The 16,980-nt window shown below is 37.1% G+C and overlaps 1 protein-coding gene across 1 annotated transcript in view; it reads left to right on the forward strand.

The window, feature by feature from the left end:
- Positions 1-16,980, forward strand: part of CNTN5 (contactin 5) — a 284,657-nt gene that overhangs the window by 217,354 nt on the left and 50,323 nt on the right. Inside the window, exon 14 of the mRNA XM_009334878.1 lies at positions 3,561-3,681. Within this exon, the coding sequence (XP_009333153.1) occupies positions 3,561-3,681 (121 nt within the window). The remainder of the gene's footprint in view (positions 1-3,560; positions 3,682-16,980) is intronic.

Here is a 16,980-nt window from a genome sequence, read left to right on the forward strand (position 1 = left end):
AAACCGGATTATAATCTCTCAAATTTAAGCAGCAGCTGCAATGACATGGTGGGGAGATTTTCTTAAGATTTGGAAGGTCAGCATGTCAGTTTAACCCCCGCCCGGGCCCTGTTGTGGCCTTGAACTTCTCATTACAGGATAAACTGATCAACAAAATAATCCGTCTCCCAACACTTGGAAGAGTCTTGGAAACAAACACTTTATAAATACCACTGAATGGCAAATAATATAGTATTTTTTAGAGGTCTTGGTCGAACACAGCTAAAATGTCTCATTATTTTCCATGATCAAGCATCTAATGTCTGAGCATATATCCATCTGTATTAAACACAGTGAGTTCAATTTCTTTCCACTCACACATCCTGAGCAATGCTGGCTGCACATCCTGTTATGCTGTAATAAATGTGTTTCATGGGGATCTATTGTACTGCACTGCTCTCCACTTAAAGCAATGATTCTTTCAGTTGCTGCTTGTCTGCCCAGTTACACAGGTGTGCAGATGAAATAAATATATTTTTCCTGATAAGAATATTAGGATTCACACAGTCATGAACTCTCTGGAAGTTAGAGTGACAGCCAAGATTTTTAACAGCTCCTGAGCAATGAAACCAGACAGTTGCTATCCATTATGATTTTCCTCCCACTTAACAACAAAACACACATTAAATGTAAATTACCCTCAAGAGAGGACAAACGTGGACTGACTCTGGTTTTATCCTTCTAATAGCTAAGGATTTGTACCAGAATCACTAATCATCTTGAGCAACCCATGTTTCAATGGCTAGTATATGCTGCTGTGCTAGACAACTTAAAAAATTTGTATCCTGAAGTTGACTCCTGGTAGGAGCGTGAGCTCTTCTGCATTTAGAGGTGTAGAGTACTCAGATATTCTTTTCTACTGCTGTGATTTCTGATATGCCAGAGCAAGAACATAGGAATTGCTTTATGGACTAACTGGTCTGAATATCTTTCCTCCAGCAACATCATTAACAAGGCCACTTTAGAAAGCAAAACACTACCATTGTATTCACATCCTTAGATCTACAGGGTTATTAAGCTATAGGTCATGCCCACATTCACTTTGGTCTCAGTGGCAACCTTGATGTCCCACCTGTCTTTTCCTTCTTTGCATGTGAATATGCTTCGGTAAAGATTTTGCCTTGGTGCTACATGGACTATTATGACAAGTTCAGTTCCAAAAATGCAAATGAAGAGAAGATTGGCTGAAGAAGGTGCGCCAAGATGTGCTGAAAAGAAATTATTCTGCCTAGAAAGAAAAAACTGAATTACAGAAGACTGGATCTTGGAACCAATCCTATTTCATCTTGTCTTTAATGACCTCGGCATAAGAGACAGAAGTATGCAAATGACAATTGTATGGTACAAAATTGGACATATTACCAATACAGCAGATGATGAAAATAACTCATGGGAACAGGCAAGAAATGTAATACTTCAGAGCACATGGTCATGCACATATGGACTACTGGTTATAAAGTGGGAGCTCATACCTTGCAAATGATTGAGAAGGATAAAGGTCTGAGTGCAACTACCTGAGCACAGAATAAGCATGTGCCAAAAAAACAGGCAAATATGAATCTAGGTGGAGTCAGTGACATATTTCCAACACAGATAGAGAAGTATCACCATGTACGCCCCTAGTAAGACTTTATTTTGAATGCAGGGTACATTTCTAGTCTTTCAGGATCAAAATGACTCAAATTAGAACCACTGCATAGGAATATTATGACACAGGAAACATGACATTCAAGGAAAGACTGTCAATATTTACTTGGTTAGCAAAAAGTAAATAAAAATCTGAGAAAGGAAATGTCTATACTCAATAAATGTTTCTTAAAGTGAAACACCAAGGAGGTACATATAAACCCCTGTATATAATATATAATATACAGTAATATATATTATATTATATTAACTATAAGTCAACTCTTAATAATATGTAATATATAATACACAATATACAATATATGATAAATATAAGTTAATATAACAAATATGTTATATACCATATTTTATTATATTTATTACATTACATTATCTCATATTAATTTATTGTATAAAATGTACTATACATGATATATTATATTTTATATAGATATAGTATATATAAACTCAGGTAATATAATAGTGAACAGCGGAATAATAGAATAGTGGTTTACAGAATAAAACAATATATTATATTATTATATATTATAAATTATATATTATTGCTCATGTAATTATTAAAATTATGCATTATATATTCTAGATTGTATAAATGTGATAATTATATATTATATATCACAAAATTATATCCAAAATATTAATTATATGTAATCTATAATGTAATGTTATACAAACTCTACATTAATATTGAAAAAACTTAACATGTTAGGTTCACGTATCATACAAAGTAGCAATGTTAAGGACGTTTAGAGATATATGCAGGATATTATGTCTATCTTGGGCTGATATATTAAAATTATTTCCATTTGACTCTTAAGAGAAAAAATATGCTTTGAAAGGAACAAAAATACTTATGGTAATTTGCTAAAATTGATGGTGCTTACATTAAATCAAAAAGTTGCAAATATTTTTAGGACACAGAATTGAGAAAGTAAACTGCAATTGCTACACCATGTGGTCAGGGTGACTTTTGTTCACACTTATCTGTTCTTTTCCTGAGTAGTGACTATATTAAATCAACTGTATCTGTAGACTTGGGTTCACTAAATCTGATGAGTAACATTTATTGACTCCAGTAACTTTTATATACAAGAATGATTTTGTACATGCAAAATCTAATATTATTGCTTGAATTTATGAAATAATACAGAGATTCTTAGCAAAAGCCATTTATCCTCCAAAAGGTTGTTCTACTTTCAAGTTTTCTCTTTTCTGCTCGTAATTTTGGGGCATTGTAATTACTCTTGGCTAGAATAATTAAAAAAAAAAAATTTGAACTGGTTCTCTGTGTATGCTTATCCAGGGATTGTATGTTTCAGATTTAAATATATACAGTTTTCAACAGTAAAAATGAGAATCTGTTCATATTTTCTCAATCATATTTAGTATTAATTTCCCCTATGTCAATAAAAATCAATCAACATTATCTTTTAAGTTATCTTAATTTCATTACAATAGAGAGACATACTCCAAATGTTGTTGCATTGTAGGGAAGAGGAAGAGGAAGAAAGAGGCTTGCATTTCTAAGAGGACTTTTTTAATACCAAGGATTGCATCCAAAATATTTCCGTTCATCTCCTTAATGAATTTCTTTGTGCTAGTTTGGAATCATTTTCTCTGAGCATGCAAATATGCATAGTGTGCTTTAAGCAAAGTCAAAGTTATTAAAAACCTGAAATCCTCTTCTTTAATCCCTAGTAATAATTGTATAAATGCAGTGTTCTGGTAATCCTCAAAAGAGGGTACTAGGGCACATAAATCTTGTAAGATGAAAGCTGCAATCATGAGTTTCTCATACTGTACAAAACACCCTTGTGAACAACTCTGAACACAGATTTACTGAATTTTAAACTGGCCCTTCATCCCTGTTTCAGCAAGCGTCCTCTGCAGATTTAATGATCAGGAACATCCTCCTGATGCACGCCGGGAGATACGGCTGCAGGGTTCAGACCGCAGCGGACACCGTGTCAGATGAGACAGAGCTGCTTGTTAGGGGTGAGTATGCTCGTGGTGCCACCTGAAAACACAGTCACCAGAAACCATTGTACCAAGGAATTTAAATATGTGGGCTTTAGGGACATCTGTGCTATGCATTATTCTTCAGATTTTATACTATTGAAAACATTTGTGATTAACCTACTTGTCCTTGAAAGCAGTTTCATCATAAACTGATCTGCAAACATGGCAATGAAGACAGTTGGTTAATGGACGTACAGTCTTAAGAGAGGTAATAGCCCAAAAGGTATTCCAGATTAGTTAAAAGGTAGACAATTAGCATTCACAGGCCTGTGTAAGGTAGGTATGATGGGTTCTATGCTTTTTTATATGATGCTTTACATTTTATCTTATGGCCAAACCATTCTCTCAGGTGTAATTGTTTAGGAATATTCATTCCTTTCCTATGAGGAAGGACCATGCAGCGTTTTGTAAAATGATAGATACGAACAATGAACTAAAAGCTCCCTGATATGACAGGGATTTGTTTTTCTCGCATGCAATTGTGACTACCAAATTTTTACCACATCTTTAGGCCCAGTCCTGTAACCTGAGTTGCTTTACCTGCCATTCAACGTCCCTGATTATGCACAAGGAACACAGTGTCTTTGTCCTGCAGGATCCCAGATCCTATCTAGGACACCAGTTAGCTTACAGTGAATCAGGGTGTTAGCACCACACGTGCATTCCATTAAGCAGTGTTTCTGCATTCTGTACTACTTCTGTGTGTGTGCACGCACATGTGTGTTCAGCAGCTGACGGGAGTTGAGGACTTACAGTCCCCTTACTGGCATTACAGCTAGGGGGTGCTGCTATGGCAAAATAGATGGATCCCTGCTAGGTAGCACAGCTGGGTAGCCTCACTGGATTATACAGTTTTTGAAAGAATAAATCAAGGTAGATATTTGATTAATATTAGAAAAACTCCAGATTAAAAAAAAAAAAAAATCAAAGCTATTTAGAGATTATAATCTTTAAAAAATACTTATTCTACCACATTCCACCACTTCTTTAGATTTGCTATGTTCATATCCATCACTTTTAGGACAAATATATGCTTTAAATTATAATGAATGTTTCTGGCTGACTGCAGGGCTCTTCACATTTTGATGAAAGTAGCTGTTAAATATTTCCATAAAGTCACTTTGAGGACCATCAGATTTCTATGAGCTATGGCACTATTGGGATGGTGGTATTCAGTTGCCTCAACACAGACATATAATGCCATTTTAGCTGCCTTATGAAATCTGAGTCATCCTTCTGGGTTACACAAGACCTTATGTGTTACCTTTACCTCTCTCAGACAGGAGCTGGAGGCTCTATGGGTAGGCAAGGCAATCTCAAATTTTATGCCATTGAACTTATTAAGAGACAAAAAAAATCTCTTAGCTTACTACTATCTAAGGACACTGCAGACTGACTACAAAATTATTTTTTTAATACCAGTTATGCAAATGAGTTTATTGAATGTGATGTAGAAAATAAATGCTTCTCTGAGGAAGAGGTTTGAGATGAAAAAAAAAAGGGCATTGTAAGCAGTATCAGAATGTATGTATGTGGGTATCTCATTACCATGCCACCTTGCTGATCAAATGAAAACTATGACTGCTTTATAATGGAATTTAAATTCAAATATACTTGCTTACAATGTTCCCCTTTTCTTGGCTCTATGATTGGATAATTATAGGATACAGTAAGAAATGTTTGCATTGCTTTCACAAAATGCTTTATACTGTATGACTGCTTTTGTCCTGATGTAAAATTCAGTTTTCATTAAATTATAGGATATGGTTGGTTTGCTGAAGTAGTTAATTTCCTTAAGATATCTGTAAAACTTATGCAAATGAGGGCAATTACATCCTACAGTGTCAGTATTGCTTTCACCAAAAAATGTGGGATGGGTTTTTTTTGTATCGCATAAAATGTTTAAAGCACATTCAGTGCAAAGTTGCTAATGATTACTGCTTTATAGACCTCAGCATTTCAAAAACCCAAAATATTTAGGACCATCTAATCTATCTCTCCTTATACTGCTACAGGCATTTAATTTTCATTTCAGTATCTCTAATTCTTTTTTCTCCACCTATCTCAGTTTATAGAGTGCACTCAGTGGTCTGCAATTTGACACTGTCTGATGATGCCAGATTGCAGCACCTTTCAAACTTCTTTAGGTTTAGCTTTTGGAAATACCAGACATTGCTTAGGGGAAGAGACAAGCAGCAACAGATGTTTTAATAAATATTTCAGTAAACTCTGAAGAATTCCACCTGACAGAGGAAGTCATCATGTATGAAGAAAACCCATTGCCACTATGCAGTAAAGTCTGAAATCCAAAGCGGTATTATTCTTTATTTTCAGTATAGTCTCTAGGTAAAAGAATTTAATTTTATTCATATTACAAAAAACATCCTTGTGTTTTAAATGTTACAGCCCACAGCCAAATTGAGGCAGCAGAAGCTTTGTGATGAACTCTTAGAAGTACCAATATGAGCAAAGTTCCAGCACATCCTCGTTCTGACCTTACTCTCTCTCCTTTTGCCTCTGCAGAAAATGCCAGTCTTGAATGCTGATAATATCATACCAGCATACAACAGCATTTCAGTCATTAGTTATATTGTAAAGTTCAACTGGTGTTTTTAATATATCATTGTAATTTTTACTCAAAAAATTGTTCTGCTTACACCATTTCTACAGGAAACAAATTTGACATACCAAATAAATTAAAATCATCTAATTTTCCCTCCTTTAGATATTCATGAATATTAGAATTATTGCTATTAGCAAACTGCTTAAATTTATACTGAATTTTGTATTCAACTGGTGCATTGTTTTTAAGCCAAAGGACAGTTTTCTAGAACTTTACTACAAGGGACTTGGAAGACAACTATACCTTGCTGCAGCCTCTTCAGATGAAGGAAAGAGAAACAAACTCTTTGCAGACTCCTGTTGCTCATAACTAACATGCTGATCTTCAACAGGCAGACATTCACCACTGCATTTTCAGGCAATTGCAATGTCTCAGTATCATTTATTGTGGAGAAGGCACGGAGTATCCTGAAACCATATTTATCTTTTTTGAAGCCATACTTCCTAGCTGCTCTGTTGGAAGATCCCTTGAATATAGCCCAGGGAACTAACTGTGTCATTATTTTTGCACTTGTTCTTCTTTGTCCTGCATTATACAGAAGTTAAATTTCAAAAATGTCACCAATGAAAGACAATCTGAAGAACAGAGAATTAATAGTGCCAAGTAAATCTCAATTATTTTGAGTCTAATTACTTACAAGGAGGTAATTAACGGTGCAAGAAGATTTCTGAATTGACTACATACGTACGTATATGTGTGTGTGTGTGAACAACAGAATAAATTAAGATAGCAGTAAGTTTCTATTCTGCAACTTTCTACAATGGTTTACAGATTTTTTAAAACCATTTTCAAACCATTTTCAAATTCACTACCTCACAGTTCTTGATTTTAGGTAAGTTGCAGTGAAATACATCTAAAGTTATTTCCATAATGATTTTTATCTAGTGAATCTCTTCCAGGAACACTTCAAAACTATATATGAAAAGATATTGTAGACCATGTTTGAACAAAACTAAGATTCAAATTCCATCTGCACTAATTACTCAAAACAAAACATAAATACTTTTCTAAGTGCTTTGAAAATTTGATTAAATTAAGTATATTACAGTAAGAAATAACTTTTTAGTGGTCCCTAGTAATTTCCCTGCTTCCAAAATGCTGTTTTTCCAGCCCAAGTTATTTATTTTTCCCTTTCTGTTTCATTTTTCTAACACTACCAATAATGTAGATTTCATTAGGAAGAGATGTTCTGCTGGCAGCTGGACCTGTCAGGCAGTTCATTAGCTTTCCAGCTTAACTGTCTTCCATTTCAGTCTTGGAATGAGTTATGAATGATAAGTATTTCAGTAGTCTCATGTTAGTCAACAGTGACCTTCAGAGGACTGCTGTCTTGACCTACCTGACATATGTTTATATTCAGGTAGGCTACTACCTAACTTGTAAAAGCATTTCCTTTCCAAAATATGGTACTACAAAATTCTCTGCAGTTCACCATCAGAGTTGTTCTTATTATTAGGTACCTGAAGAAATAAGTTATGATCTTTTATTCATCCATCTGAGATCCACCACCCCCTCTAGATACACATCCTGACTCTGTGGAAGTCCCCAGAGAGGTCCCTTACTCTCTGAGTATGGGGAGGATGAGAGAGAGGGTTCAGCTCAAAGGCCAGGACTGATTTAAGGCAGAAAAGGCCATGCCAAACACTTACAGCTTAGTTCAGTAACTGCAGTGCTCACCTATGAGGTAGGATATTTCTTTTTAGCTGCCTAAGACCCAGCCTCAATATCACACTTGCCTCTCCTCAAGTGCATGCCAGATCTGCTGGCAGTAGATTAGGTGGGTTCAAGATGCCTTCAACCCCCTTTCTGAGGCAGAGTAGCCAGGAACACAGAAGTCAGGAGACAAACAAATGAGAGCCTGACTGTGTAGGGCACAATTTAGAGTACCTCCAACAACACAAATATTTGCTTCTTTCATTGAGTTGACTACTGCCCAAAACATGAACTAGTCCTCAGAGGAACCATCGTCAACAGCTTAAGCCAATACACTGAAGTGTGTATTGGGAAAGGGAAAAGCTAAACAACAGGCATGCACCCTCTGCACTGGATTTGCCCTGCAGCAGAGCAATGAGGCAGATAGTGATAAAGCCTTAAATACCACTGCCAGATTTTCTGGAAGACAGTCATCAGAGCCTGTAGCAGCAGAAGAAAGCATATAGGGCAGGCTGGTACAGCTCAAGGACATCCAGAAGAGAAAACAGCTTTTCACATAGGGTAGTAACTATTCTGGCACCAGGCCCACATAAATGTGCTACTTCAGAGGAATCCCATAACAGGAATTATGTATGTCTGATGGTCAAAGAAATTGTTTCAGTGGAGTGAATGAATACAACAAAAATCACATCTGTGGACTTACATTCCTGACACCCAAGTCATTGCCTGATTTCACTTCATATATGCCTTGTGTTGTTTGATCACTTGCTCGCCCAAGGAAAGTATGTGCAGAATAGCTGTTTGCCATGCAAACAGGGATGTTTACAGGAGAATATAGATATTCGCTACACAGCCAACAAATGTTTGCCCCAGCACATGAAGTCATCAGCCACTTAAGAAGCAGAAGTGATTTATTATTTTTATGAATGTCAATCCTGTTCTTGACATCAGTCCAAGAATAGTTTTCCCATGTCACGTGTTTTGTCTGGCTACCAGCCTTTATTTATCCACCCAGATCTTCAACTTTCAGTGAATATTAAGTAGCAGAGAAGCAGAATAGCAGAATGTTTCAGCTTGGCTGGTTTTCCATCTATAATTGGCACACCAGTAGTCGAGTTGTCTCTAAACTGATTTTTCACAAAGTGATTACCAAAGCAGAAGGCTCTAATACAGGATAAATATGCATGTCATGTTCTGACACTAATGATATGATCACAAACATGGTTACCAAATACCCAAGTACCAGCCAGGAGACTTGCATCTCACAGATGTCTCAGGTGATCTTGTAGCCAGCAATGTGTCAGGTTTCCTCAAGACAATGCCTGCTTGGTAAGTTAATTTGGTTTTTAAAGCCTGTCTTCCAAAAAGGGCTTATTATATTTTTATTTCCCCATTACGCTGTAGAAATTTGAAGCAATCTGTGCATTCATATTTCCATTACAAAAGATATCTTCATGATCCTGTGCTTCCACCATGTTTTACTGTAAAGACATTTAAAACACCAAATACTTCTGTCATAAAAAAGGTTGACACCGTGAAAGGGCTAACCCTTATTACCTTATGTTGGTCCAATCAATTACATTTAAAAAGGTCAACAGTCTTTTTACGTTGTGTTTATTTAATTAATCAGTAGAAAATCTGTTACTCGTAGACAGGGGGATTTTGAAGAACACCAGCAGAACTCATAGTTAAGAGCAAAAGGCTACTACTTACATTCGCTTTTGGCAAAAAGTATCCCTTTGCTCTTGAAACACACAGTTTCTAATGAACTCATTTGAAGCGTTGCTTTGGCATAGGCTGCAATAATGAAAAGCTTGAGTAAAAAATCTCCTACCAAAACCAGTTATTGTATATTCCTTGTTCTTTCTTCTGCAGGTTTGGAGTGTTGGCTTAGAAAAGCATCTGTACAGTTCAGCAAAGAAAAATAGTAGGAGCTGGGGACGTCACACAGGAGGCTAACATGCTTTCACAAAGATCAGTGTGAGGCTCTCTATAGTCTCTTAAGAGTAGAGATCCCTTTCACCTGCACTGAGGTGAATGGTACTCCTGGTGCAGCAGCAGTTTCCAAGAACACCAGGGAGTTTCTTGCAGATTAGAGGATCACTGCAAAATTCACCATGATACTATTATCTGATGTGGATGGGGACAGTGCTTCAAACATTTAGAATTGAGCGAGTCATTTTTCCTATATAAACCTCTATATTGTTAGTGATGATAATAACACCACAAACACCAATGTAGGTTATTCTTCACAGTTATCCCTTTCTTGCATCACATTTCTTTTTAGGATCATCATGACTGAGTTAGGAATACAAGGTTGTGAAGTTAACGGATTTTTTTAAATCTGTGAAAGCTTCAGTGCCTAATCAATGGTACCAAGTCTCCAGTATTTTAATATTTATTTAATAAATTAAAGCTTTTTATCATAATAAATTACTGGGTTCAGTAACTTTAAGTTGTCAAATAAATTCCATCACTTAAGTCCTATTTGTAAATTACTCTTGTAAAGCTGGTTTACAATACGTTATACCCCAGAGAGTAAGTAACATTGATTGCAAACTACTCAGATGCTGGATGTTGCATTACACACTGCCTTACAACAGTCTATGGAGCAGCCAGCTCATCTCCAAATTACCAAACTTTCTTTCAGATTGCTCCACTTGTTCTAGATACAGTGCAGCCTGATCTCTGGTTTTGCAAAGGAGCAAAAGGTACTAGTCCCAAAATGACTTATTCAATGTTTGACTTTCTGCAATGTAAACAGTGTAAACTGTAATCTGTAGCAAAGTTTGACACTACAAGGTAACTTAGTCTGAGAGAGCACAGCGAAGTAAAAGACAATTAGCTCTTTGCAAGGCAACTACAGTAATGCAGTAGCCAGGCAAGTTTGCTCAATTTTTTAATGAGAGGTGCTAATTAACAAAATATGCCATCTTCTGTAATAAAAAGAGGTCAAATAAATAAAATGCAGAGAAATTATTTCTGCGTGTTTACTTGTATTCGTCAATGATCACGTAAAAGATTGTTTCAGCACATCTAGTAATTTTAATATTTTATATATTTATATAAAAATATTTTAAATATTACATGTTATTATAAAATATGTTTTAGGAGAAACTCAAAGAGAAATAATTTATTGGTCCTAATTCTGTTACAAACAGACCTGTGCTCTCTAAGCATTAATAGTTAACTTTGTTTCCAGTACTATCTCATTGGTCTATACTTAAGAAATTTAGTAGATTTAGACGCCAGATATTTTCTGGGTATTTTAGTAATAGTTTGTTCACTGTTGTTTGCTTTTATTATCCTTTTCACTCTTACTGCTCAAAATGTAGTTTTTATTGTTATGGATGTTAATAGACATTGTGCTTTTCTAGAGGAAGAAAAAAATAATGTCCAGTCTTCTTAATTCTCTGCGTCAATGCTGTACACCCTTGGAAACTTATTAGCATATACAAAACTAATTAAAATCCTTTGAACTATACAAATATTAGTACAACATTCATGTCAGGAAGATTTCTTAAAAATAAGATGAAAATCAGCTTTCTTCTACAATGTATAACGTATTGTAAGACTGTGCACTGAAAGCTAACCAAATGCACTGTGCATGCCTACTGTAAGTAAAATGAGCTTTAAGATCAAACAGCTACCTGGAAGCTGTAAGATCTTGAAATAGAGCAGAGAGCAATCCTGTAGTGTGAAGGGATGAAAGCCTTTGTGACTACAAATTATGGTTTAAGAGTACACATTTCGTGGTCTAAAAATAAAAAAGAGTTAAAGCTATTCATCTGGTAGACTGGCAAAACTACCAATCTAAGCAAGAAATCCACTCTTATGATATATTTTTGGAGAAGTAATGTTTCCTCTGAACTCCACTGACCTGAAGCAAATATAACGCAGGAACTGCTGGTTAGGTCGACCACACTGCTCCTTTCAGTTGTGATATTGCCAATAAAACTTAAAGACAAGCACTTGGGTTTAAAGGCCATCAGATACAACGTTATTAAATGGAACATAAACAAGGTCAGCAGATTCTTGCTGGTCCTTGAAATTACATTTGAACTGTAGCAAAGGCCAGGAAGATGCCCTAAGCACAGACCCCATTAATTGGACTCTCAGAATATATCCATAATAGTAAACTGCTCCCTGAGGCCAATCTGTACAGCAGAGTTGCCCTCCACACAGTGACATTCCTGGTCCCCCTCCCCTCTCAAAACAGGATGGGCACGACAAACTGCCTGTTGGGATCTGCCCCAGCCCATGGTAATCCATTAATTGTGCCAAGGCATTGGTTGGGAAAGTCATAATTGCACAGGGTTGAAATTACGAGAGACTGGCTGACAACATAATAGCGCATAGGATCAGTCCTAGAGTTCAGATCTGTGCTTTGGCCCTTTTCAGTATATCTGTGTAGCAAAAACATTTATAATATTAGAAGATAGTATATTACTGTAGTTGTTGCATCAGCCCTTTAACCTACAGGTTCCAGACTGAGACACTTCCAGCAACCTGATCTTGTAACAGGACCTTTGTTATATCTTCAGTGGTGTGAAAGGGAAAGGGATTCATATCTTTAAAAATGTGGTTTTTTAAGAGTTCAAAAAAGACCCATTGTTCTAAGAAACCTTTTTATAAATGTCAACTTAACTCGTATCTACAACTTCAGTCAAAAAAGTGCCTACAAACAAGTACAAAAATACAAATCGGATATGGTGATGTTCATGAACTAGTGCCTGAAAGAGACCCATGCAGTTCTGGGAGTGCTGGTGCCCACGCTGTGATTGCAGAGAGTGAAGGAGGCAGCGTGGACCAGAATTGGGACAGCTGGCAAGTGATGCCCTACAGTGCTAAAGACAGTCAGTAGGACATGCCAATGAAAGAAGCATGTCTAAAACTCAGTTTCTTATTCTATTTGGGACCTGTTAGTTAAGTCATTCACAATGCAATTCATAGGCTGCTGGTGCTTTTCCTCCTAAGGTGAAATTTCAGTTCATGTTTCCTGCACTGTCCATACATTTTGTGTCAAGTCACAACTGCCACTACACAAAGATCCAGCTCAGAGGCTACGGACTGCAGTCTGGCATCTGAGCTCACAACACTCAGCAACTCTCAAGGTTGTCTTACCCAAATCCACCATTTTTAGGTTTGTACAAGGTAGAGAAGTCATCAGGGCAAAGGAGCATGACATTATATATGTACCACCAAAGGCCTTCTCAGGCAGGACACCAGGGTTTTCTCCTGACCCTCATCCCTGGAATGAGTTAAGACTGTTCAGGCTGGAACATCAATATCTTCTCTTTCTTACCTCCAACCCTGAGTCTAACCTGTCCTGCCACTGATTGGGGTATAACCTCTTCATCTGCCCGGGGCCCTTATGTACCTACCTTGTAGAAACCACTTGGGTACACCACACATGGAGGGAATGGGGACATGGATGTATCCACTAAAGCCATGGTACCTATTGCACTCACTATACGTCAAACTTTCTCTCCATCCTCTTGTTCCCCACCATGTGCAAACACTTCCTCTGATGTAGGTAAGCACAGCAAAAGGGACTTACACTACAAGAAACAGTCAAGCTCCTGTTTTCTCAAGCACCTTTCCCATCATTCTGTAGTTACTGCCTTTTTCTTTTCCTCTTTTTCTTGACCTCTCATCTTCTTGATGACAAGCCAGTACACTGTGTCATTCAGAAAGCAAATTCTTCAGGACAAGAAATCTGTGTTCATGAACTGCTACAGGCTTTTTAGTTGTTTGGTGAAAGTAAGAATTATCCTGTTCAGGCTGCAGTGGAGTAAATCAGCACACGTTCTGGGATACAGGGAAAGGACACTGCTTCACTGAATGACTACAGCTATTATTGGTAATAGTCTTTCAAGAACTCTCACATTAACATTGTACCATGGCAAGTAATCTAAAGGACCTCTCAGGATGATCATTCCAACAAAAAAAAAGACACATAAAACAAGTTTGCCAAAATGCAGTCACACATGTCCTGAAATGAAGTATTAATCTATGGAATAGCTCTGAAAGAAGATAATTGACTAATATCCTTGACACTGGGTTTCCAGTGCTCCTAGAGCCACATAAGAGAGTATCACAGCCCCAAATGTCTTCTCTATGAAGGTCGACTGCACTGTAGTGCATTTATGACCAGTCATTTTCTGTGTCGTTTCCAGAGAAGCATTTGAGCAGACCGTGCATTTTTTCCTCGATTGGCTCTTCTCAACTAAAAAATTGTTTGAGAGATCCTGAACAATAACACAGCCCTTGGGAGAAAAGCTTCTCTGCATTAGCCATCCAGCTGACACCATGAATGATTACATCCAAGCATAAAATTTAATGAGATTTCTACAAAAATGAGTGACATCTGCATAGCACTCAGGTCCTGGCTAACTGTCATATATTTGTCATCACTGAGGCTTTTGTCCTTTATTAATCCACTTTCAAGAATGCCTGCTGTTGGAAATGGAAATGCTTTTTAGCAGCCATCCTGCAGACTGTGTAAAAGCACACATCTCAGAAAGCATAATGACACATTGTCATGACTAGGAATGCATTTAAAAGGTTTAAAAACATGAGAGAACTCCAACAACAAAATATATTGAGAATTTAGTAGGAGACATCTGCATAAATATATTTTACATATTTTTATATAAGCAAGACGCTTGTTCTTTTGCCTATAATACAGTGGCTAGAAACTCTTTAACAGCATTCGGTGTGCATGGGAGAAATATTGTCGTAGAGGAAAAGTACTAAAATATTTCCCTTTAATTTTGTTTGTGCTTGGGACCATGATATAATTCTGGGCCTAGGGCTCCAACCCAGTAAAAGCATATGATTGTATCAAGATCCCAGCTTTCCTTTAAACTTTCCCTCATGGCTACAAATAAAAATTTCACTAGTATTTTCCTACATCAACAGATAGCCTGAAACAATAGATGACGGAGATTGAAGATCACCCTATTATTAAATTAGCCTCAGGACTTGCTATTCTGAGACGAAGGCCTGACCTGGTGCTTCCCATCAAAGAACAGCAAATATTTGGCAGGAAGGAAGGATTGCAGAGGACACATCTTTCTGCCATGTTTTCTCCCAGGAAGAAAAGCAATACTTTTCAACTGCAAATGAAGATGGGACTCCAGAAGGCCAAGAGTCACAAGGTGGGAGGCACCATCTTATCCCAGCACTGTTTGTGACTCGATGAAAGGCACTGACAGCAGCAAAGTCAAGCCTGCTGAGCAGGCAGAGCAAGGGAAGAGGAGAGATTCCCAACACTGAAGCTGCTCACCACCCATGGAAGTGGAAAATCTTGTTCTTCCTGTAACCCAGAACTGTAGCCTGTGCTCCTGTGAAGACGACTGCAGTGTGCTGTGGAGAGGATCTTCTTCCATCATACATCCATAATACTAAACTTTACTGAATTCCTTCCACTCCTGGAATGGAAGGAATTGAACCTCTTGAATTTCAAACATTCATTTGTCTCTTTTTATTGCTATTATTTCTAAATGCCATATATTTCCAACATTTTAATGTCAATTATTTGCTTGTAGATCATCGCCAAGCAAACAGAAGCATGTGAATAGCATAAATTGCTTTCTCATTTAAAGGATTCAATGACTCTTTCAGTCTGAAGTTATGGAGCCCAACTATTACAAAACTCTGATCATACTGTTGTCGTAGTTCATGTAAACATGCTTTTGTTGAAGGCATATCAGAGGAAATATAAAGCTGTTTGCAGCTGCAAATAACAAAAAATCCCAACAACTAAAAATATTTCAGTTAATGGGTTTTTTTAGCCTTCGATATTCAGATAAATCTACTCATGGACTAAGGATTCTAGTCAGCAAAAGATTTGATTGCATGAAATAGCACTAAAATATAATAATGCTGAGCTCAGTAATGCAGAAATCCTGGCTACAACTGCCACTTCAAATGGAGGCACCAGACCCAAGTGTTTGCCACCCTGATCTGCAGGTGCTGAGCTCTGACAGTTCAGTAAGTAGGACCGCACCACTCACCACAGCTCATGGGAATGGAGGTATCCAAAGGACCTGCTCCACTACAGCTCATGATACATGCAAACAGCATTGGGCTCCTGCAAAGGTGTAGCAGCAATTGCTTTCTATTAATAAAGTTGTTTCCACCATCACCCTTCCTGCAGTTTCATTTTGGGAGAAAGTGTCCAGTAGTGCATTTCTGATTTCGCAGCCCTCCACCTGTGTAGAAGCAGAAGCAAAACTTCAGCATTCAACAACAGGAGGATGGAAAAGAATCAGAAGGGTCTTGGATGCCAAGAAAATCCAGATTTGTTGTAAATAATTATAGCTATTAATAATATTTTACAAAAGTATTAAGTCCTGTCCTTCAGGACTTATATAAGCTTTTAAGTATAAGAAACTACAAGATGTTTATTCTGCATTTACCCATGACAGAGATGCACATTTTCCCCTAAACATCTGGTTACAACTGTGGAAGAGGATCCCGAACCAGGAGAACCTTGCCTCTGATTTAGTTCAGCAAGTGCAAATGGACAATGTTTTCAAACGCCAGTAATATCAATATCAGGAAGAATTAAAGAAGAAAATTGGGGGTGGGAGTGGGACGTTATACCCACATTTTTCTTTGCAAAGTCATGTTTGCTACCAGAGACCTCACTTATTGGATCGGTCACATGGCCTATACAAATGATGATTAGCATATTCTCATTTGGTACAGCTAAGTGGAATAAATAATCCTTTCATTTCTCAAGTGAGAAGTTGCTGTGGGGTTTTTGTTTGTTTTTAATGGAACCATAGTAATTATCAGCCTTCAAAATATTTGGGTTTGGGTTTTGTTTTGTTTTTAATAGCTTTAAATCAAACAGTTAATGGACTTCCAGCAGGATAGTAATCCAGGCAGTTTCCCTGAATGAGTGAATTTGAGAAAAAGGATGAACGCTGTATTCTTGATTCAGTTATTAGTAATATTATTGTTCTTCAAGAAGCACATCAACCTGT

The sequence above is a fragment of the Pygoscelis adeliae genome, unplaced genomic scaffold (assembly GCF_000699105.1).
Source record: "Pygoscelis adeliae isolate BGI_AS28 unplaced genomic scaffold, ASM69910v1 Scaffold141, whole genome shotgun sequence".
Classification (NCBI taxonomy): Eukaryota; Metazoa; Chordata; class Aves; order Sphenisciformes; family Spheniscidae; genus Pygoscelis; species Pygoscelis adeliae.